At 65.1% G+C, this 21,163-nt stretch overlaps 2 protein-coding genes across 11 annotated transcripts in view; one reads left to right on the top strand and one right to left on the bottom strand.

Annotated features, from left to right (window-relative positions):
* The window catches only part of AATK (apoptosis associated tyrosine kinase), a 175,954-nt gene that overhangs the window by 2,455 nt on the left and 152,336 nt on the right, over positions 1–21,163 (top strand). Inside the window, exons 2-15 of one of the 6 annotated variants that reach the window (XR_011005301.1) lie at positions 7,082–7,215; positions 8,165–8,306; positions 9,129–9,208; positions 9,323–9,441; positions 9,922–10,009; positions 10,087–10,220; positions 10,835–10,919; positions 11,550–11,689; positions 11,809–11,958; positions 12,039–15,102; positions 15,221–15,389; positions 15,586–15,813; positions 15,985–16,198; positions 18,284–18,454. Coding sequence is in view for 4 of the 6 variants with exons in the window: in XM_068209877.1 (XP_068065978.1) it covers positions 7,082–7,215; positions 8,165–8,306; positions 9,129–9,208; positions 9,323–9,441; positions 9,922–10,009; positions 10,087–10,220; positions 10,835–10,919; positions 11,550–11,689; positions 11,809–11,958; positions 12,039–15,102; positions 15,221–15,389; positions 15,586–15,813; positions 15,985–16,013 (4,562 nt within the window). In the remaining 2 variants the exon portion in view is untranslated. Of the gene's footprint in view, positions 1–4,185; positions 4,294–7,081; positions 7,216–8,164; positions 8,307–9,128; positions 9,209–9,322; positions 9,442–9,921; positions 10,010–10,086; positions 10,221–10,834; positions 10,920–11,549; positions 11,690–11,808; positions 11,959–12,038; positions 15,103–15,220; positions 15,390–15,585; positions 15,814–15,984; positions 16,992–17,041; positions 17,211–18,283; positions 18,455–21,163 lie in introns of those variants that run through there. The other 5 variants (XR_011005300.1, XM_068209879.1, XM_068209877.1 and 2 more) reach the window with 5 other exon arrangements.
* Positions 18,590–21,163, bottom strand: part of BAIAP2 (BAR/IMD domain containing adaptor protein 2) — a 38,428-nt gene continuing 35,854 nt past the window's right edge. For all 5 annotated transcript variants that reach the window (XM_068209898.1, XM_068209896.1, XM_068209900.1 and 2 more), the window contains one exon: positions 18,590–19,950. Coding sequence is in view for 3 of the 5 variants with exons in the window: in XM_068209896.1 (XP_068065997.1) it covers positions 19,881–19,950 (70 nt within the window). In the remaining 2 variants the exon portion in view is untranslated. The remainder of the gene's footprint in view (positions 19,951–21,163) is intronic.

Genomic DNA, 21,163 nt, shown 5'->3' with positions numbered 1-21,163 from the left:
GGGGAAATGGGTGCCCACTCCCCACTCTGGGGACTCGAGGAAAAGGGAGGGCAGGGCGTCCCCCCAGCCCTGTGTTTTTGGGTCCACCTGGCACCTGCTGCCATCCAGTGCCCCAGTGACACTCAGTGACAACAGCATGGTGAGTGTTGGTGCTCTGTGTATGGTGCCTCCGCCTGCTCCCGGCACAAGGATGGGAAAGGACTTGGGGGACCGTGGTGGCAAAGGGGCCATAGCAGGCAGAAGGACCCTGGCAACCCAAACCAGGGCCAGGCACGCTCTGGCACTTACCAGGCCATACAGGGGGAAGGTGCTGTTTGGACTGGACACACCAAGGGGATTTGGGGCAGGGCAGCGGGAGCTTCTCGGCTGGAAGGTGACAGTGGTGGCAGCACCATGCCTGGTGTCCCGTCCTGCCACGTGTTTCCCACTGGGGGATGGCACTGCGGGCTGGAGGGCACCGGGAGCTGGGCACACAGGCAGGAGGTGACTCCCAGTGCCCACAGGGATGCTGGGGGCAGGCAGCATGGGGTGGCATGTGGCAACCCCCCTGTCCTGGCACAGGGAATGACATTGGCACAGCACAACAGGGTAGCCAGGCCCCACCTGGCTCAGTGAGGGGACAGAGCCAGGATCCTCTTCCCTGAGGGTGCCACTTTGCTCCCCCCTTCTCCTCTCCCTCCCTCCTGCCCCACGCACACGGGCGGGTGTGTTCTGGAACGTCGACACCGATCCCTGTCAAAGCCAATTAGCAGAAATTAATATGCCGGGGTTGAAAGGGCCCCGCGCTGCCGGGGGCAGCGGGGCTGTGACTCACGGGCTCCCTGCCCGGCACTCCCGGCCCTGCTGGGACACCCTGTGCCAGGGCAGCCCGTGGCTCTGCCCTCCCTGGCACCGCGTCCTCCCAGCCAGAGCAGGGCTCCGGTGCCCCCCTTGCCGTGCGCCTCGAGCCGAGCCTTGGCACCCTGGTGACAGCAGGCAGCGATGGCACTGCCAGCGTGGTGCCAGCTGGGGGTTAAGCCAAGGGGTCCACATCCAGTGCTGAGTGTCTGTAGTCAGGCAGCATCCCAGGTTTTGCCTTGGTGTGACGTCACCTCCTCACCATCCCACTGCTGGGCTGGAAAATCCCAGGATTTGGGTCAGAGGGGCAGTTGGGCTGCCCTGGTGCCATGGCTGAGCCTGTTCCCACCCTGTGCTGCTGCACTGATCTGGCAAGTGAAGAGGTGCTGGGGCTCACTGCCTGGGATGGTGGCATGGTGGGATCCAGGGGTGGTGGCGTGGTGGGATCCAGGGGTGGTGGGATGCAGGGATAATGGTCCTGGCCATGCGCTGCTGCCACTCCAGGGCTCCCAGACACTCTCCTGCCCCAGCAAGAGGCCCCTCACAGCCCCAGTGGGAATTTGCTCCCAGGGATGGGCTGAGCCAGAGGAACCCCACGGGGTCGTGTCACAGGGCTGGAGGGTGACAGGGCTGGCCTGGAGAGGAGCTGCTCTGTGCTGACTCAGCATGCCCACTGGCAGGAAAATAAATCTCCTGGGGGCATTAATCCCCCTGACAGCCCGGGAAGCGCCATCGGAGCATGGTGCAGCCGTCTCAGCGCTGCCACTGCCGTCGTTGCCATCGACCAAGCTCCGAGAGCCGGCCCAGGCCCTGATGTCTGGGGAAACTGAGGGGACACGGAGCATCCTGGGATGCTCCAGAGCTGGCATTGGGCTCGTGGTGGAGCTCAGGACCGGCCAAGGGACAGTGAGTATGTGGGGATCATGGGTTTGGGAGGGCTGAGCACTGCAGGAATGGGAATTTCCCAGGGTTTTCTGCAGAGCCACTGTCCCACAGCCCAGACTGTCGGGGGGATCCCGATTCGCTCCCCTTCCCCTCTGCCAGCCGTGCCCACGTCCTCCCTGCAGCCCGCTGCCAGCAGCGGGGTTAACGCCGTTTGTTATAATTACTGGAGCGAAGGAAAATTCCAGTGTGGGCAAACGCAGTAAGTGGAACTGCACTGCCCTGGCTGGGCAGGGCACCCACCAGCTCCCAGGCTCCTGTCCCAGCTGTGCCAGGGTGTCCTGCTGCTGGGCCACCATGTTGGCCACCACAGCCCTTCCTCTGTGGCTGTGTGCTGCTCACCCGTGCCCTGTGCCCACCCTCAGCCACCCCTGTGACAAAGGAGGGATTTTCCAGTCGCCCTGGTCTGTGTGTTCCCGTGCCTGCAGGTGATTTGGGCACCAGGGGCTGACCCGAGGGTGGGCATGGGACAGGGAGGCGTTAGGCACGCCCCAGCTCCGTGTCCTGAGCATCCTTGATGCCGAGCCTGGTTCGAGGGCTGGGGCAGAGCCAGATCCCGAGCCCGGGTTCCTTCCTGTGCCATGGGGTACCCGCCCCGCTCGCCCCCCGGCCTCCCCCTGCTCGGGCCGTGCTCCGGAGCCAGAGCTCTCGTTTCATAATGGCGCTGAGCATTTTGGATATAAATAGGCCGCCCTGCTCGCGCTGCCGCTGCCGCTGTTATGTAAACGCTGCCGGGCTCTGCCAGAGCCTCGGCGTGCCCGGTGCCATGTGCCCGGTGCCATGTGCCCAGCACTGCCCCCGGCGTGGCACCGCTGCTGGCGTGGCACTGCCCCCGGTGCTGCCCACGGCACGGCGTTCCCGGGCTCCACGGAGGGATCCCTGCCCTGCCGGGAGGGCTGGGTGCCCCCCGGACACCGAGGGCCCTCCCAGTCCCTCGGGACAGCGGGTTTGCCTGGGCAGTGTGGGATGCGCTTCACCGCCCCCACTCAGTGCTCACTTGGAACACCTAGCACGAGAGTTCAGTTTAAATAATCAATTTGAGCTTGCTTTGAATGCCCTTTATAGTATTCTTTTTAAAAAAATTATTGCAATATATTATTAGAATCCTAATAATTCTATAATCTGGATAGTCTATATAATTATATATAAAAATACAATATATGTATTTCCATGTATAATTCTATCTATAGTTCCATACACAATTCCAATATCCTATATATAATAATAATATATTATTACTATATATTATTATAATATCGAGGATTATTAGAATTACATTATAATAATTATGTTATCATAATAACATTACCATTATTTGCTGTGGAAACAGAGGGAATTGTTGGCTCTTGGCTCTGCATCAGGGCGGGCTTTGATGGAGGAACTTGATTTTTTGTCCCTAATCAGGCTGACACGCGTGGTGTGTGCGCAGCAACGCCAGAGCCCGGCTTGTCCCTAGCATAGTCCTTGTTTTTATTTCATTGCTTCAGAAAATGATGGATGATTTTCTGTTATTTTCCAGCTATTTATTTTTTGCTGCTGTTTCAGCCCGAGATGGCAAAACCAGAATTAAAGGGCAGAATCAATCCTTTTGGTGAAATACGCCACGTTAAAAGATACAGAAGGAGAAGGGATTAGGCAGGCGTGCCTGGAATTCACAATTCACTGATCTATTAACCACCAGAGAGGCTGCTCCAATGGCTCTGCCTCTTCCTGGTGGGAAAAGGTCTCCAGCAATGGGGATCAAGGGTGCTGCTCCCTGCTCCTGCTTTTGGTGAGGGGATGCCTGGGTCCTGCAGGATCTGCTGGAGCAGGCTCTGGGTACCACAGTGAGGGATGCCAGGATCCTGAGGGGAGGATGCTGTGGGTACCAGCTCTGTGCCAGGCTCATGGCTGGCACCGTGGCTACTGCCAGCCCTGACCCCGCTCCATGGCTGCTCCCATGGCAGGGGCTTCCAGGCTCAGGGGCGCAGCTCAGGTTGGCCATCCCGGTTCCTGCTGGTGCCTCAGTTTCCCCTGGAGCTGCACAGCCCCCAGGCCCAGCCCGTGCTCACACCCCAAATGGCAGCTGGGGTTTTGTGTGTGTGGATGAGCACAGTGTGTCCTGCGGGCTGTGAAATTGCTTCCCTGGAAGCTGCCCATGGGCACAGGGATTAACGGGATGCCAGGGAGAGTGGATGGGGCTGGGAGTGAGCAGCCCGTGGCCAGAGGGGCTGAGGGACGTGAGTGTTGGATCCTGCCCAAATCCCATCCCAATCCTGCCCCATTTCCTGCCCCAATCTTGCGTTGCTTCCTACCCATATCCTGCCCTTCTCCCTGCCCAAATCCAACCTTTCCCAGCAGGATTTGGCATGTTTCCAGGCTGAAATCTGCGGTGGGCGGCGAGAGGGAAGGGGGGATGTATGGACCATGCTCCCAAGGCGCCAGAGCATCCATCCCTTCCCGGATGACCCTGCGAGCCCTCCCAGGGCAGCTGGGAATCACCAGTGGGGAAACTGAGGCACAGGCTGTCTTGCGGTAGGTCCTGCAGCGAGGGGCCCGGCGGGTGCGAGGCTCGGGGCGTGCCGTGCCCCGAGCCCGGAGCCTGGGGCAGTGCCTGTGCCCGGGCCGGGAGCCCCGAGCTGCCGCCGGCTCTGCGGGAGCCCCGGCTCGGCCCTTCCGCACACGTCAGCCGCCGCTGGCCGGGCGGGCTCCGCCGGGAGCGCCGGGCGGCCGCAGCATCGCCCCGCCGGCGGCGGAGGCAGCGGGGCCATGGCCGGCCCGGCGGCCGCGGCAGCCCCGGGGCCGTGAGTCAGCACAGGCGGCGGGAGGGACGGCCGCGCTCCGGGCGGAGCAGCACCGGCAGCGCCCCGGGACCCTCCGGCCTCTGCCCGTCCCCGCTCGGAGCCGCGACCTGCGCTGGGTGGGCGACGCAACAGGCGGGGGGACAGCGCTCGGGCTGTGCCCGCCGCGGGTGCGCGGTGGCTTCCGTGGGGTGGGAGGGCGACTGCTGCACCCTGCTGCACCCCACTGCACCCAACTGCGCCCCATTGCACCCTGCTGCACCCCACTGCACCCTGCTGCACCCCATTGCACCCAACTGCGCCCCACTGCACCCTGCTGCACCCCACTGCGCCCCACTGCACCCCGCTGCGCCCCACTGCACCCTGCTGCACCCCATTGCACCCTGCTGCACCCCACTGTACCCCGCTGCGCCCCACTGCACCCCGCTGCACCCCACTGCACCCCATTGCACCCTGCTGCACCCCACTGCGCCCCACTGCATCCTGCTGCACCCCACTGCACCCAACTGCGCCCCACTGCACCCTGCTGCACCCCATTGCACCCTGCTGCACCCCACTGCACCCCGCTGCACCCTGCTGCATCCCACTGCACCCCACTGCACCCTGCTGCACCCCATTGCACCCCGCTGCACCCCATTGCACCCTGCTGCACCCCACTGCACCCCGCTGCACCCTGCTGCACCCCACTGCACCCCATTACACCCCACTGAACCTCACGGCATCCGGCATCCCCCCTCTTCCCCCGTGTCCCTTCTGCTCCCGTTTGCCAGGGCTGGGTGTGAGGCTGGGGTGGGTGCCCCTGGAGCTGTGGCCTGTCTGCTGCCACCAGCCCCATGGCCACCAGCCCCCAGCGGTGCCCTGCCGCGGGGCTGGCCGGGTGAGGGTGGGTGGTCCCTGGCTCCGGGGTCGCTGGGTGGAGGGGCTGCGAGTGACGCCGCGGTTCTGGGGGATGCATGGAGCTGGCCGTTCTCAGCCTGACCCCTGCGGTGAGGAAGGCCAGGGGGAGGGCATGGCTTCTGTGCCGGGGGAACCTCATTCCTGCTGGCAGAGTGGGGGGCAGAGCCTGGGAATGGAGGGCAGGATGTGCTGGGGGCCCTGGTTTCTCTTGAGGGTCCTGGGGTACTTCAGAAGTACCTTCAGGTACTTCAGGCTGCACTCAGCCAGCCCTGTGCCCCAGTGTCCCTTGTGTCCTGGTGTCCCTCGTGTTCTGGTGCCTCCCGTGTCCTGGTGCTCCCTGCACTCCAGCAGCTGCTGCTGCAGGTGCATCTGACCTGGTTTTGGGATAATTTGGCATCTGAGATGATGCCACACTTCCCATCACCTTTCTCTGGGTACAGGGAGGGAAGGTGCCAGTGGGTCATGGCAGTGGTGGTGCCCCTGCCCAGTCTGGGCTCGTCACAGCTCCCAGGTCTCTGGTTGTACAGGTGGGGAAACCGAGGCAGGACCAGCTGGATTTCACTGGCCTGTTGTCTTCTTTGGGAACCTCCAGTTCCCGAGCTGAGGGGCAGCTCAGCTGACGGTCACCTCAGACAGGCTCCCATCCCCATGCTCTGCTCCCCGTTGCCATTCAAAGGCTCTTTTCAGTGAGTCATTTTCTCTTTTGCTGTCCCACTATCCAGGGAAAATGGTGACGTTGGCGGTACAAAGTGTGTTCACCATGGAAACCAGCTGGAAGGGGGGGCATGCCGCCCCCCGCTCCTCCCAGGTTCGGCTTTGCATCCCGAGCCTCAGAAGATGGCTCTGGAGCTCCTTCCCTGCTCCCTGGCACGGCTGGGCTGTGCCAAGGCCCGTGGGGCCGCTCACCACCATGCCGGGAGCCAGGGCGCTCCGTGCCCACCCCGCGTGGTGCCGGGCAGTGCCCGGGGGAAGTGGGTGCTGCCGGTGCCCACCAGGGCAGCAGAACCTTCCCCAGCCCTGGTGCCCTTCAGGTGCTGGTCTCAAGGACACCGAGGAGCCCGTGCTGGAGCTCCAGAGCAGGGCAGCGAGGCCAGGGCACAGGGACAGGGAAGCTCCATGGGCCACGTGCTGGAGGCATGTGTGTGCCACGAGCATCCCCGGCACCGGCTTGGTGACCCAGGGAGGGACCACGGCACCGGCGGGGGTCTGTGCCAGGCTCATGGTTGAGCACAGGGCACCGGTCCCAGCCAGGCACCGCGGGGCTGTGGGGGTCTCCGGTGACCGGCTCCGCTGGCAGTGCCACAACCTTCCGGCTGCTCCCACCACAACGGCACTGGTTGTTTGGGCAGGCTCCGGGCAGAATAGTAATGTGGCAGCTGCAGCTGGCAGCGGGGCCTGCTGGGGATGGGCAGCTGCAGTGCGGCCACCTCCACTGTCACCGTGGCCACCGTGTGCCCTGCCACCCCACAGGACACTGCACAGCTGGAGTGGGGTGGCAGGTGCCGGATTTGGGGTGTGCTGGTGCCCAGAGGATGTGGTGCCCAGCCAGTGCAGCCATGTTCTTTCCCCATGCCCCATGACCCCTCCCCGGTGCCCCCAGCCCTGACCACCTCATGTCCCTACAGACGGCACCCCCCTTAGTGAGCTCTCCTGGTCCTCCTCGCTGGCCGTTGTGGCCGTTTCCTTCTCGGGGCTCTTCACCTTCATCTTCCTCATGTTGGCCTGTCTGTGCTGCAAGAAGGGGGACATTGGCTTCAAGGTGAGCTGCGGGGCTGGCGGGGGGGTCCCAGTCCAGGGTGGGGGGTTCTTCCCAGGGACCCAGCAAGGGATGGAGGTGTCTGGAGGTTCCTGGTGCAGAATTCTCTGCCCCAGCGCCAGGGCTGGATGTGTCCTGGCTCAGGACAGCAGTGCTTGGAGGGAGGGGTTCAGCCCCTCGCTGCCTGCTGGGGCTGTGGGGCTCAGCACACTGGGGTCTGGATCCTGGATCCCAGCTCCACAGAGCGTGGATCTGCGGGATTCAGGATCCTTGGGGTCGTATCGTGACCCATCCGTGCTCCCGGCTCCGTGCGGGGCCAGGCCACGCCATGGTTAAGGGCCCGGTCCCACCCGCACGCCCCCGAGGGTGGGAGGCACCCTGACCTCACAGGCACAGAATGTGCCGAGAAAACGCTTTTTCCCTAATTGCTGAGATTTTTGTGGAGGCTTGTGGCGCCCGCGGCGGGAGGGGGTCAGGCCGGGGGGGACACGGCGGGTGTTGTGTAACGTCCCACACCGCCGGAGCACCTCGCCGTGCCGGGGGGGACAGTGACCCCCTGGTGCCCCCGCACTGGTATTTATGGCGAGCGGCCGGGCCGGTGTCCGCGCATGGCCCGCGGTGGCACATGGCACACGGTGCAGTGCTGGGGGTGTCGGCAGCGCCATGAGGCACAGCCTGGCAGGGCGAGATGCTCACCGTCTCCTACCTGCTCGCCCGGGCGGCTTTTGGGAGCCGGGGGCTGCCGGGGTGGCACAGACAGGTAAAGGGATGGCTGGTGGGGAGGGTGTGCCTTCCCCGTGTGCGGGCAGGGTTGTGTGCGGGGTGGGGGGGATTTCTGGGACCCCATGAGCCTGTCGGGGCAGAGGGGGTGTGCAGGGCACTAGAGCAGTGGGGAGCCCACCGGGTCAGTTTTTCTCTGCTCGGTGTGTCTCCCCCCTGCGCCCTGAACCAGGAGTTTGAGAACGCCGAGGGGGACGACTACGTGACAGAGCTGTCGGCCCAGGGCTCGCCTGCCCCCCAGCATGGCCCCGAGGTCTATGTCCTGCCCCTCACCAAGGTGTCCCTGCCCATGGCCAAGCAGCCGGGGCGCTCAGGTAAGCCAGGGCGGGGCAGCACCCCTGCATGCCGCGGCTGCCGCTCTCATCACTGGGCACAGGGTGACGTGGGGATGCTGGGTCTCCCCTGCGGTGGAGGGACAGCTCCAGCAGAGCCATGGCGAGGGACAGGCAGCCGAGGTCCCTGGGGAGTGCTACAGGGTTCCCCTGTGTGAGGGTCCCTTGTCCCTGTCTCCAGGCACTTGCGTGTGCCAGCCCAGGGGAGCAGCACCGGGGTGGGACAGGACACGGCCACCCTGAACTGTGACATCCACGACTCCTGCTCCCATGTAAACAAGCCTCTGAGTGGGAGAGGAATGTGGGGGGCGCCTGGTTGTGCCCCTCCTGCCCCATGTCACTCCCTGCCCAAAGAATGGCCACAGTGGGGTGGGCAGAAAGGACCAACAATGGCCCCATTGCTGCCTGCCCTTGGCACGGGCTCCCGAGGGGCTGGACTGTGCTGGGGGGGCCGGGAAGGGGCTAAATGCCAGCGCTGTGCCGGGCTCAGCTCTGCACTCCCTGCGGAGGAGAAGGGGCAGGGAGCCAGCTCTGCTGCCATCCTGCTTGGGGACACTGGCACCCCACATCCCCTGATCGTGGGAGGATGCCTGGAGACGAAGATGCCTGGGATGCAGGATTCCTGGGGATGGATGCTCCAGAGCATCCTGGGGTGGCAGAAGGCCTGGCACCGGGTGGCACGGTGAGGACAGCAGGGCTTGGCTGGGACTGGTGGGGAGCAGAGGCAGATGGGCAGGGAGATGTGGGGACAGGGGGACATGCGGGCAGGGGGACACGCGGGCAGCTGGATGGGCTCTGTTACAGTGCAGCTCCTCAAGTCGGCGGACCTGGGGCGGCAGAGCCTGCTGTACCTGAAGGAGATCGGGCACGGCTGGTTCGGCAAGGTGAGCCCAGGGCCAGGGACCCCTGGACCCCCCACCCCGGTGGGATGTGGGGCCCCGGCTGTGCCAGGGGGGTTTGGGGTGTGGATGGAGGGACGAGCCTGTCCCTCGCCCCAGGTGTTCCTGGGGGAGGTGAACTCGGGCATCAGCAGCACCCAGGTGGTGGTGAAGGAGCTGAAGGCGAGTGCCAGTGTGCAGGACCAGATGCAGTTCCTGGAGGAAGCACAGCCCTACAGGTACCTCTGGGGTCACTCCACAGTGCTGGGAGCGGGGATGCTGTGGCATGGGGACAGAACCACTCGGTGCCACCTTCAGCTGCCGGGCAGAGCTGTGGCTGCCCTTGCTCTGGGGCAGCACAGTTCCATCCCTACATCGTGGCAGGACCGGAGCTGTGCGGGGCCACTGGCCATGGCATGGGGCAGCAGTGAGGTCATGGGCAGAGCTGGGCAAGCAGGGGGGGCACGGGGCTGCTCCTGCCCCAGCACAGCTGAACAAATGTCCCTTTGTGACACGTCCCGGGCGCTGGGACGTGCTGGTACCCGCTCCTGGCAGCCCCTGTGGCAGCCCCTGTGCAGGCAGGACGATGGCTCCTGGGGGACTGCTGCCATCCCCCTGGCAGGAAGAGTTCCCAGGGGGCTGCCACTGCCCCTCCCATGCCAGTGCCAGCACAGGCAGGGCGGTGGTGCACAAACGCCCCCGTTGCTGTGCCCATGCAGAGCCCTCCAGCACACCAACCTGCTGCAGTGCCTGGCCCAGTGCGCCGAGGTCACCCCGTACCTGCTGGTGATGGAGTTCTGCCCGCTGGTGAGTCCCTGTGCCCCGCTACCCGTGGTGCCCCCGTGGGTGCTGGGCACGGAGGGTGACAGTGGCACTGCCCGCAGGGTGACCTGAAGGGGTACCTGCGGAGCTGCCGGGGGGCTGAGGCCATGACCCCGGACCTGCTGACGCTGCAGAGGATGGCATGCGAGGTGGCCTGTGGCGTCCTGCACCTGCACAGGAACAACTACATCCACAGGTAGGCTGTCCTGCGTTCTGGGGGGAGCTGGGGAGCAATGCGGGGCCTGCATGGGGGGTTCCCAAGGTGCCAGTGCTCCTGCCCCACCACTGCTCCTCCTGCCCAACAATATCCTGGTGCTGAGTGAGTTGCAGACGGAGACTCCAGCATCAGTGATTTTGTTGAGGAGGGGGCGCGCTGCCATCGGGGGCCAGCGGAGTGTCCCCACCCGAGCCTGGCTCTGCAGGTGGGTCCCCCATGAGCTGTGGGAGGGGGGCATGGGGCCCCCAGCTGTGCGGGAGAGGGACTCCCTTAGGGCAGCCCAGCCTCGGTGGTCCGTGCTGCAGCAGGGCTGTCGCCTGTGCCCCGGCTGTATGACCCGGCCCCATGCCAGGGCTCAGGCTGCCCGGGAACAGCCGCCTTCTGCTTGGCTCGGCGTGTGACGGATGGACGGACGGACAGCGGCGCAGCTGGGGCCGCGCAGGCATTCCTGCTGTGCACTGAGAGCCGCGTTACGGGCACGCCCGGAGCCGGGCGGGGAACGGCCCCGCCGCCGCACGGCCGCCCCAGTCGGGTCCCCGGTGGCTGCCCCCCGAGCTCTCGGTGCCGGTGACAGCTCCGGGTTTGCTTGGCAGCGACCTGGCCCTGCGGAACTGCCTCCTCACCGCTGACCTCACCGTGAAGATCGGGGACTACGGGCTCTCGCACTGCAAGTACAAAGTAAGGCTGGTTGGAGGGAAGAGGGGGCTGGGGCTGCGCGCTGGGATCCTGTGGTACCCCCACGTACACCCACCCTGGCACAGACCCGACTGACCCTTCCCCCCACCCTCACGCACACATCCCCCCTCCCCAGCGGTGTCGGGGCACCTCTGCGCTTGCTGGGGTGCAGGGGGGTTCAGACCACCCTGTGAGGGACCCCTAGTGCCACCTGGTGTGCTCCGGCACCCACCCACCCAATGGGGTGACACTGCCTGGGCTGGTCCAGATGTGCCCCTCTGCCAGGCACAGGACCCTGCAGGCAGATGCCAGCACAGCCTGGGGTTGCCCACCCGTCCATTTGTCTCTCTGTCCTGCTCCAGTTAGCCCACAACTCCTGCAGAGCTGGGATTGCTGAACTGGGGGTCAGAGGGGCCAGAGGGGCTCGGGTGGGGGAGCAGAGGGGCAGAGGGGGGAAGGAGGGGAGGCAACAAGGGACAGTAGGTGCCAGGAGCAGAGTTGGACAGACCAGGGGCAGATGTGGGGGAACAAGGGGCATGGGGGGCAGTGGTGGAGGGTGGGGAGGCAGGGGGTAGCGGTGCCGCGGCGTGGCCGGTCCCTGACGCCATGGATTGACGTTCTCTTCTCGTACTGACCCTGCACACTTGGCAGGATGACTACTTCGTGACGGCCGACCAGCTGTGGGTGCCGCTGCGCTGGATCGCACCCGAGCTCATCGATGAGGTGCACGGCAACCTGCTCGTGGTGGACCAGACCAAGGCCAGCAACGTCTGGTGAGCGGCTCTGGGGGGGCACAGGGGGCTGCAGCCTCGCAGGATGCATCGGGATGGTTTTGGGGTCGGGGGCAGGATGGGGGTCTCCCTGCACCCCCAGCATGGCACCATGCCTGCAGGTCGCTGGGCGTCACCATCTGGGAGCTGTTTGAGCTGGGCAGCCAGCCCTACGACCACTACTCTGACCGCCAAGTGCTGGCCTACGCCATCAAGGAGCAGCAGCTGAAGCTGCCCAAGCCCCAGCTGAAGCTGTCGCTGTCGGAGCGCTGGTGAGGAGCCCGAGCCACCCCCTCCCCTGCCCCGTGGCACGGGCGGGGTCCGGGCTGACGCTGGCCGCTCCCCACGGCAGGTACGAGGTGATGCAGTTCTGCTGGCTGCAGCCCGAGCAGCGCCCCACGGCCGAGGAGGTGCACCTGCTGCTGTCCTACCTGTGCGCCAAGGGGGCCACGGAGGCCGAGGAGGACTTCGAGAAGCGGTGGAATTCCATGAAGCCCAACGGCAGCGCCAGCGGCAGCCACCACGGCCCCGAGCTCTCGTCCTTCCCGCTGCTGGAGCAGTTCTCGGCCGACGGGTTCCCCTCAGACGGGGACGACATCCTCACCGTCATGGAGACCAGCCACGGCCTCAACTTCGAGTACAAGTGGGAGCACACCAAGACTGAGCACTTCCAGGCCCCCCTGGGGTCCCTGAGCCCCAGCAGCGCTGCCCGCTACCACGACCTCTATTACCCGGCCACGACGGCGGGGCTCAGCCTGGGGGTGTCCCCGTCCTGCTATGAGTGCAAGGCATCCGGCTGCCCCGGGGTGCCGACGCCCGGCGTGGTGCCCATCCTGGGCGCCCACAGCCCCTCGCTGGGCAGCGAGTACTACATCCGCATCGAGGGCCCCGGCGAGGGCAGCGCCGAGCTGGACTACACCATGTGCACCTACAGCCCGGTGGGCGAGCGGGGGGCCCTGCGGCCCCCGGCCTGCTGGAGAGCCCAGGGCGGCCGCAGCGGCGGCACCTACGACTCGGACTCGGGCAGCCCCACCGTGTCCCTGAGCATGGAGCCGCTGCTGGGCCACGCGCCCGCGGCCGAGGGCTCCTGGGAGTGCGCCGAGTACTACCCCTACCCCTGCCCCGGGCAGGAGCCGCGGGGCTACGAGCCGTCCCCCAGCCACGGGGCCGAGGGGTACCTGCTGGAGGAGCAGCCCTCCCAGCCGGGCAGCCAGGACTGGCCCGTCCCCGCCTTCCAGCCCGGTGTCTTTGCCGACCCGCTGGGCGTCTCGCCGTCGGGGAACTGCGCCTACAGCCCCCCGGGGTACGGGGGGACAGCGGGCCCGAGCGGGACCCCGCCGGACTGCGTGGCGCTGGAGCTGGGCGAGGACAGCCCCCCCAGCGCCCCCCACCCGGCCGGTGCCAGCCCCCCGCCTCAGCGCCACCCGTGGGCCTCCAACAGCTCCTCCAACAACAACATCGGCAGCGGCAGCCCCCGCGAGCCCCCGGCCGGCGACAGCTGGTGCTACCGCCGCATGATCACCTTCCGCGGGCTCATGGCCAAGCCGCTGGGCACGGTGCCCCGCGGCCAGCCCCAGCTCGGGGGGTCCCCGCCGGGACACGACTTCCTCCGCCCGCGGCAGGATCAGCCCCCCGCCATGGCCGGCGGCTCCTCCTCCCCGTGCCGCTCGCCCTCCCCGCGGCGGCGGGCCTGGCACGGCCGTGACTCATCACCCTGCGGCCCCGCGCAGCCCGGCACGCTGGCGGAGCGCCCCGCCGCGCCCTGGGGCCCCGCCGCGGCCCCGCCACCTGCGCCGGGGGCCCCGCGCGATGCCCACCCTGAGGAGAGCTCGGCCGGGGGAAGCCCTGCCCGCAGCCCGCCGCCCCCCGCCGCCGCGGGGCCGGGGGAGGCCGCTCCCCCCACGGCTGGCACGGCCGCCCCGAGCCCCGGCGAGCCCGGCGCGGACGGCGCCCAGCCCGCAGCGGAGCCCGCCGAGGCGCCCGCGGAGGCCGCGGCCGAGAGCGGCGCCTGTGCCGCCAGCGACGCCGACCGGACGCCGGACAAGACCTTCTCCAGCAGCAGCTTCCCCAGCGTGGACGAGGGCAGCGACGAGGACACGGCCGAGCTGACGTCCGGCGTCTTCACCGACTTCTCCGGGGAATACACGGAGCGGGCGGAGGCGGCCCCGGCGCTCAGGTCCCTGCAGAAGCAGGTGGGGACGCCGGACTCGCTGGAGTCGCTGGACATCCCCTCCACGGCCAGCTCCTGCGAGGTGCTCAGCCCCGGCGCCTTCGTGCCCGCCGGCCAGCCCCGGGCCCTCGACAGCGGCTACGACACCGAGAACAACGAGTCCCCCGAGTTTGTCCTGAAGGAGCCCCACGAGCCCCGAGAGCCCGAGGCCTTCAGCCAGCTGGGGAAGCCGCCCCCGGGGCTGCCGGGGGGCGAGGGCGAGGCGGCGGCCCCCGAAACGCGGCTGCCCAGCGCCCCGGGGGCCGAGCTGGCCGGCCTGGCCGAGAAGAGCCCGTACCGCGACTCTGCCTATTTCTCCGACTGCGACGCCGAGGCCGAGCGCGGCCATAAGGACGAAGGGGACAGCGATGGGTCCCGCACCCCGGAGGCAGAGGAGGGTCCCCGCTCCCCTTTGCAGGACACAGGGCGAGGAGAGGACCCGCTGCACCCTCCGGGGGCACCCGGCAGCCCCCCGGCAGCGCCTGGCGTCGCGGTGGCGGTGCCCACGGCAGCGGCGGTGGCTTTGGAGGGGGACTGGGTGGGGATAGAGGCCGGGAGCTCACCGGAGCAGGCGCCTGGCACCAAGCAGAACCCCGCTGGCACGGGGCTGGTGCCGGGCAGCGCCCTACGCCCTGACACAGACACCTGTCCCCCTGGCTCTGTGACCCCCAAGATTTTCCTCTTGACCCCGGTGCCAGTGAGCCCTGGGGAGCCATCAGCTGTTGGAGGGACCTGCGTGCCCGATGGTGTCCCTGGACCTGGGGGGGCCACAGGGGGGGACAAACAGACTGTGACCCCCGTGTTTGGGCTTGGGGAGCAAGGGCTGCTCCTGGAGGGCCCCGGGGCGGGCGATGCGCCAGGGGGTCCCAGCACGGTGCTCCCCGGGGGCGAATCACCACCGGATCTCTCCCCGGCCCCGGCTGCCCCTGAGCGCCGCGACGAGCCAGAGGAGGAGGAGGAGGACACAGAAGACAGCGACGAGTCGGATGAGGAGCTGCGCTGCTACAACATCCAGGAGCAGAGCGAGGAGAGCGAGGAGGAGCCGGCAGCTGTGCCCATCGTGGTGGCTGAGAGCCAGAGCGGCCGGAACCTGCGCAGCCTCCTCAAGATGCCCAGCCTGCTGTCCGAGTCCTTCTGCGAGGACCTGGAGCGCAAGAAAAAGGCCGTCTCCTTCTACGACGATGTGACCATCTACCTCTTCGACCAGGTGGGTGCCCTGGGGGACAGAGCCAGGTACTGGGCACAGCTTCATGCCGTTTTGGTGGTGGGAGCCATCTCCAGCTGAGCCCCAGTGAGGTTCCTTCCTGCTGTTTCCCCATCCCCAGGAAAGCCCCACGCGGGAGCTGGCTGAGCAGAGCTTCCCAGAGCCCACCCTGCCTTCGGGGCAGCCCCCCTCACCTTCGGGGCAGCCCCCTGCCAGTGGCAGTCCCCCCAGCCCCACGGACAGGCTCGGAGCCTCCGATGACTCTTCGGATGGTAACGCCTCGGAAGAGAGTAAGAGACCAGGAGCTCACGGCACTGGTGGTTGTGGGGTGGTGGGAGGGCAGTGGTTATGGGATCATGGGGAGGCAGTTGTAGAGTCATGTGGTCAGCGGTTATGGGATGATGGAGGGCCATTTATGGGGTGATGGGGTTAGAGGTTATGGTGGAACCCTCACAGTGGGCTCAGCGCCTTCCCTTTGTGTCCCAGGTGGTGGCTTCGAGTGGGACGACGACTTCCCACTGATGCCAGTGAAGCCATCCCTTGTGGCCTCGCTGCCGGGGACGCCGGCAGAGCCCCCCGCGGCCGTGCCCGCCCTGGTGCCGGCGCAGAAACAGGTGCTGCCCATCCAGTTCTCCCGGTTCACAGTCTCACCTGCCCCGGTGTCCCGGTTCTCCATCACCCACGTCTCCGACTCGGACATGGACTCCATAGGAGGTGAGTCCCTCTCGGGACGCTGCTCTGTGGGTGCCCAGGACTGTCCCTGCTGGGAGTGGCCGTGTCCCAGTGCCATCCACACTGTGAGCCATGGGTCACCCTGTCCCTGTGAAGGGCCGGGTGTCCTGCAGGGGTCCGGGACCCTCTCACGGCTCTCTCTGCTCGTTGCAGGCAGCAGCGAAGACGGTGACCGGGAGTGAGCCCGCCGGGACGCAGCCGGCATTGCCCTTGGCACTGGGGTGGCGCAGGCCGGCGGGGCCGGCGCGGGGGCCGCCCGTGGGCTCCCAGACCCCGCTCGGCAGTTTTTAGGCAGATTTTATCGCAAGGAACTCGTTTGCTGCTTCGAGTGGGAGCGGGGCCGGCGCGGCCCCCGCGGGGCCAGGCGGTGGGTGACAGTGACGCCGTGTGCGGGTGGCTGTGAGCGTGCGTGTAAAATAGACACTTATATATATATATATACATATATATATATAAATTATAGCGTTTCAAGGGTAGCGCCCTGACCTTGCTAACATTTGCGGAGTGTCCTCCCCTGTGAAGTTCCCCCTTGGCTTCTTGCCCACATGTGCTCCCCGAGGCGGTTTGTCCCCACACCCCTTCTCCCCTGGGCTGTCCCCTCCCTGTGCCGTGTGCTCAGTCTTACACCTTGTGGCAGCTTGGCTGTCCCACAGCGGCCCCACAGCTGCCCCGTGGCTACCCCAGAGGCACTCCACGACATTCCTGACTGAGGGGCCACTGGCTGCTGCCACTCTGGATGTCACTCCCTGTGCCAGGGGTGCCACTGGCTACCCAGAGTGGTCCCCATGGCTTTGGAGCTCCCCTCCCTTGGTTTGCAGGGATCAGTCCCAGCTGGGAACCCTGAGGACTGCTGGGACCCTTGCCCATTGTAGCAGGGAGCAACACGTGGAGGGCTGGTTGTGGAGGGAGTATCCCCCACCGGGACCCACCAACCTGACTATTTTTGTATTTAAACAAAATTATTAAAAAAACCCAACCCCAAACCCACCCCAAAACCAAAACTTGCTGTTGACTGAACCCACGTTGATGCGATTTTAAGTTATTGCTGCCAAAGAGACTTATTGAGGAGGGGGGGAGGGGGGCGCGCTCGTGGTTCTTTGTTCTGTTTTGGGTTTTGTTTGTTTGTTTCTTTCTTTCTTTGTTTTTTTTTTTTGTTTTTTTTTTTTTTGTTTAAATTCATTCGAGGCTTAGGATAATTGTGCAATTCCAGCTTCCGGAAGGAAATAGAAGTAAGCGGAGCTGAGCGAAACCTTGAATTCAGGGCTGGTTCCTTTTGGGGTCTATAGACCAAACCCTGAGGTGAGAAATGTCCCCCCTGAGCCCCTGCCCCTGTCCTGGCTCCTGTGCAGGGGGATGAGGGCACACGGGTGTGCCCGTGCAGGGACACGGCACAGACAGCACCCTCGTGGGATGGGGCTGGTGCCAGGGGCTCTGCTCCATGACACAGGATGGTCCCGTCCTGGGCTGGACACAGCTCTGGCACCAGGACCTGTGGATGAGCCCGTCCCCACCCCAGCCTGGCACCGCCATGGGTCCCAGTGCTGGCAGAGGTGTCCCCATTGTCACCCACCCTTCTCCCACCCCCTCCCATGGCCAGCCCAGCCTGGAGCTGTATCCCAGCTGGAGTGCCCTTGGTGCTCAGGAAGCTGTTGTGGGGGCCAGGGGCTGTTCCCCAGTCCAGGTTACTGCCAGGACCCTGGGGGACCCAAACATCAGCCCCAGGGTGGCCATGCCACCCCATACCCCCACTGCTGGCTCCTCCCCCCTACTAAGCAAGTAGTGCTTATTTAAGTGTTTTATTTAAGCCCCCACCTGGCCTGTAACCCCCCCACCCCAATTTTCCCAAGTTTTTTTTTTTTATCCTTTACAAGAGGGGCCCACCCCCTGCCCTGACTGGGGGTGCAGCACCCAGGGCTTGCTCCTGGGATTCCCTTCCTGCAGCACCCACCCTCCTACCCCCTGATCCCCCCCTTCCCTACACCCCCCAACACCACGGCGGGGGTTGGCTCAGCCCCTGGCACCCAGGGGTGCTGGCCCAGCCCCCACCCCACACCCCGGGTTTGGTCTATGGCACCGCAGGTCCTGGCCCCGGAGGGCAGATGAGGACAGAGCTGTGGCTTGGGTAACTTTTTTAATAGAAAGGCTCTTCTTACATGGTCTATTTTCTCAATACGGGTCATAATTGCTGTATTTTTTATCAGTGCTGATTTCCATACAGCTCCCAGCATGTGTGTCAAATCTCATCGGGCCAATAATAAAGTTTTTAAAATATCTTAAGCCGTTTGCTGCCCCGATCATTGCCCAGCACCCAGGATGAAGCCAGCTCGAGAGGGCCCCGGCCACGCTCCAGGGCCAGGCAGGAGCCTCTGGCCAGGGAAAACGCTGCAGGAGGGAGGGCTGGGGGAGGTTGAATTGCTCATAAATTACGTTTTCTCATAAAAAATTGTTTCAGGTTACGTCTTACAGGTGCCACCGAACCAGGAGGTGCAGCGAAGCCCCTGGGGGCGGGCTGGAGCCAGGGTGGCAGCTTGGGGGGCCCGGGGGACAGCCCCTGGCACGGGGGTGGAAGAGGACACCGCAGTGGCTGAGGGGACCCCAGGCCCGTCCCCAGCCCGGGCTGTGACCACCAGCCCTCTCCCACCCACTGCCCCAGCCCCCTGCAGAGCCCTTTCCCTCACCCCTGCCCTGTCTGGCCCCCACCCATCTGCTCCAGCCCTGGGAGAGGAAGAGGAGGCACAGGAGAGGAAGAGGAGGCAGGCACATCATGGAGCTGGGAACCCTCGTGCAGAGCTGGAGCCTGAGTGGTCACAGGAGAAGCTGTTTTCCCGCAGTGGAGCTGGAAAACCCATCAGAGGGGACATGGGAGAGATGAGCCACCGTGTCCGACTGGGACGGAGCCCCCTGGGCTGGGGACACTGCCCTGCCCAGTGCCCAGCCAAGCAGCCACTGCCCGGGCTGTGGGGTCCAGGACATGCTGCACCAGTGATCAGAAAGTGCAAAAGGAGAAATACAGCGGAAAAAGCAAAATCTCTGTTTCAAGCCCTCATCCATGGGAGACAGTTCCTGCCTGGAAAGCCTCTTCTCCCTGTTTTTGGAGCAAGGATGTGACACTGGTCACTCAGGAGCTGCGGGAAGGGCTGCGGGAGCCACCTTACTCATGGGCACTCCCAGCAGTAAGCTTAGCAAGTGTGTATATATATATTTATATATATTTATCTCTATCTATCTCTCTCTCTCATGCAGCCCTAGGAATAGAGGAAGAGCAAACAGCCAAGCAAGAGGTCCGGATGGGAGCTCCTGTCTGCAGGGAGCAGGGGCACCCCAAGGCTCACTCACACACTGCCCTCGCCTCCACGAGTGGTTTTTTCCTAGCTTATATTTTACAGCAGTACCGTAATTCCCTACAGTATCCCGAGCCCTGGCGCAGCAGGAGCTGTGGGACCGGAGCTGACCCCATCCCAGCGGGGGCTGCAGTGCTGGCACCCACTGCCCTGTCCCAGCCTGGCGTATGGGGTGGGCACCCGGGGTCTGGTGGGAGCCTGGGAGCTGCCTGTGCCGCCCACCATGCCTTGGCTTGCACGGGGTGTCCCGGTGTCCTGCCTGGCCTGGGGGTCCCTCCTGTCTGGGCAGGGAGAGCAGGGGGACCGCGTCCTCTCTGCCTTGCTGCCCCCCTGGAGCACTGTGAGCCCACGGAGAGCTGTTCTCCAGCTGAGCCCGTTTCCCCACCCGCAGCAAGCTGCTGCTGGGCCTGGGAGCCACGCCGGCTCTGGGACATGCTGCTCTGACTCCGGGAAGTGCCACCGCACTCCTCAGCACAGGCAAAGGACAGGTGACATGGCAGCGCTGTGACCCCCTGCCACAGAGGGAGTCTAGAGAAGAGAGAACTAGGGCACTAGCTTGAGCCTTTGGCTTTCAAAGCAGCAGGATTAATAAATTCCGCCTAAAAATGGAGTCCTGGGAAGCTGGACATGCAGCAGCGAGGAGGAGGATGAGGAGGATGAGGAGGATGAGGAGGTGGCGAGTGCCACGCGGGCGCCAGCGCTCCCGGATCAGCTGATGAGCGGAGCCGAGCGGTCGTTTGTCACCGTTGGCTTCAGCTGGACGTTGGCAAAGGGGTTCCTGTGGAGGAAGAGGAAGAGGAAGGAAGAGTTAACAGGGTGTGGAGGCCTGGAGAAGACAGGGCACTGGCACAGCGAGCGGCGACTGGCGAGACCCCGGGACCAGCAGCATTTGGGAAGGGCTTAAACTGGAAAAGCTCTGCCTTGTGGAGCCCCCAGCCCAGCTGCCCCACTCCTGGAGCTGCCCCACTCCTGGAGCTGCCCCGCTCCTGGAGCTGCATCACTCCTCAGCTGCTCTCCCAGCTAAGCCGTGGTGGGTCAGAGATGAGCCAAGCGCAGCTGCAGGGGCATGTTCTCCTACCTTGCTCTCCTTTAGCCTAAAGCCGGGGTTGCCACTGGGGTCCAGGGCTGATGAAGCTGCTCCCGCCTCCTCCAAGGCTGGGCTCCAACAGTTCCCACAGATGGGAGCACTGCAGGATCACCCAGCCCTGGAGCAGGGGGTTATGGCTTCACCTCCTGGCCAAGGGCAGAGCTGGCAGCTCCCTGCAGAGCACTTGTGCTGCCTCTGGGGAAGTTAATATCCAAGAGGAAGAGTGTGGGGGACTAAGGACAGCTGGATGAGCTTGTCAGAGTCCAGAGCCCAGACAGGCTGACCTTGGGTTTCACCTACCTGGGGTGTCCCCAGCACCCTCCTGCTGCCATCGTCACCTGGCCAGGACAGGGTGCAAGGACTGCCTAGGCACGGGGAGCATCCTTACCCCTTCTCCAGGAGGTCCCCTCTGTCCTCTCCCAGCAGGAGTTAATTCTCGGGAGGTGTGGGCAGCTCTGGGGGTCCCTCTGCCTGCCTGGGGAGCCACCAAGCACCCCCTGTCCTCCCTGCAGCCCCTCTGTCTCGTCTGCCCACTGCTCCCAGCCCTCCCCAAGAGCCACACAATCCTGTCCCCAGCGGGAGCAATGGCCACAGCCCCCCACACCAGGTCCCACAGCTGGGCCTCTGGCCAGTCACCCACCGTGGGGGCACAGCCCTGCTACCCCTGACGTGGGTTCAGGTAAAGTGATGTGGTTACCATGTGCACCTGCACCGAGCACCTTTGGGATGTCCCCAGAAGCTTTGGGATGTCCCCAGCCATCTCCCAGAGCAGAAAGGAAGATGCTGGGACCTGCAGCCCTCTGGGACAGGGTCTCACTGTCAGCCCCAGGCCCCCTCTCTGCCATCCCTCACCTCTCCACGTTCGCTTTTTCTTTCCTTAAAAGATAAATTACTTTTGCTTAAA

Source organism: Anomalospiza imberbis, chromosome 19 (assembly GCF_031753505.1).
Source record: "Anomalospiza imberbis isolate Cuckoo-Finch-1a 21T00152 chromosome 19, ASM3175350v1, whole genome shotgun sequence".
Taxonomy (NCBI): Eukaryota; Metazoa; Chordata; class Aves; order Passeriformes; family Viduidae; genus Anomalospiza; species Anomalospiza imberbis.
Note: the sequence above shows the minus strand (reverse complement) of the source record. Positions and strands in the feature narration are given on the sequence as shown.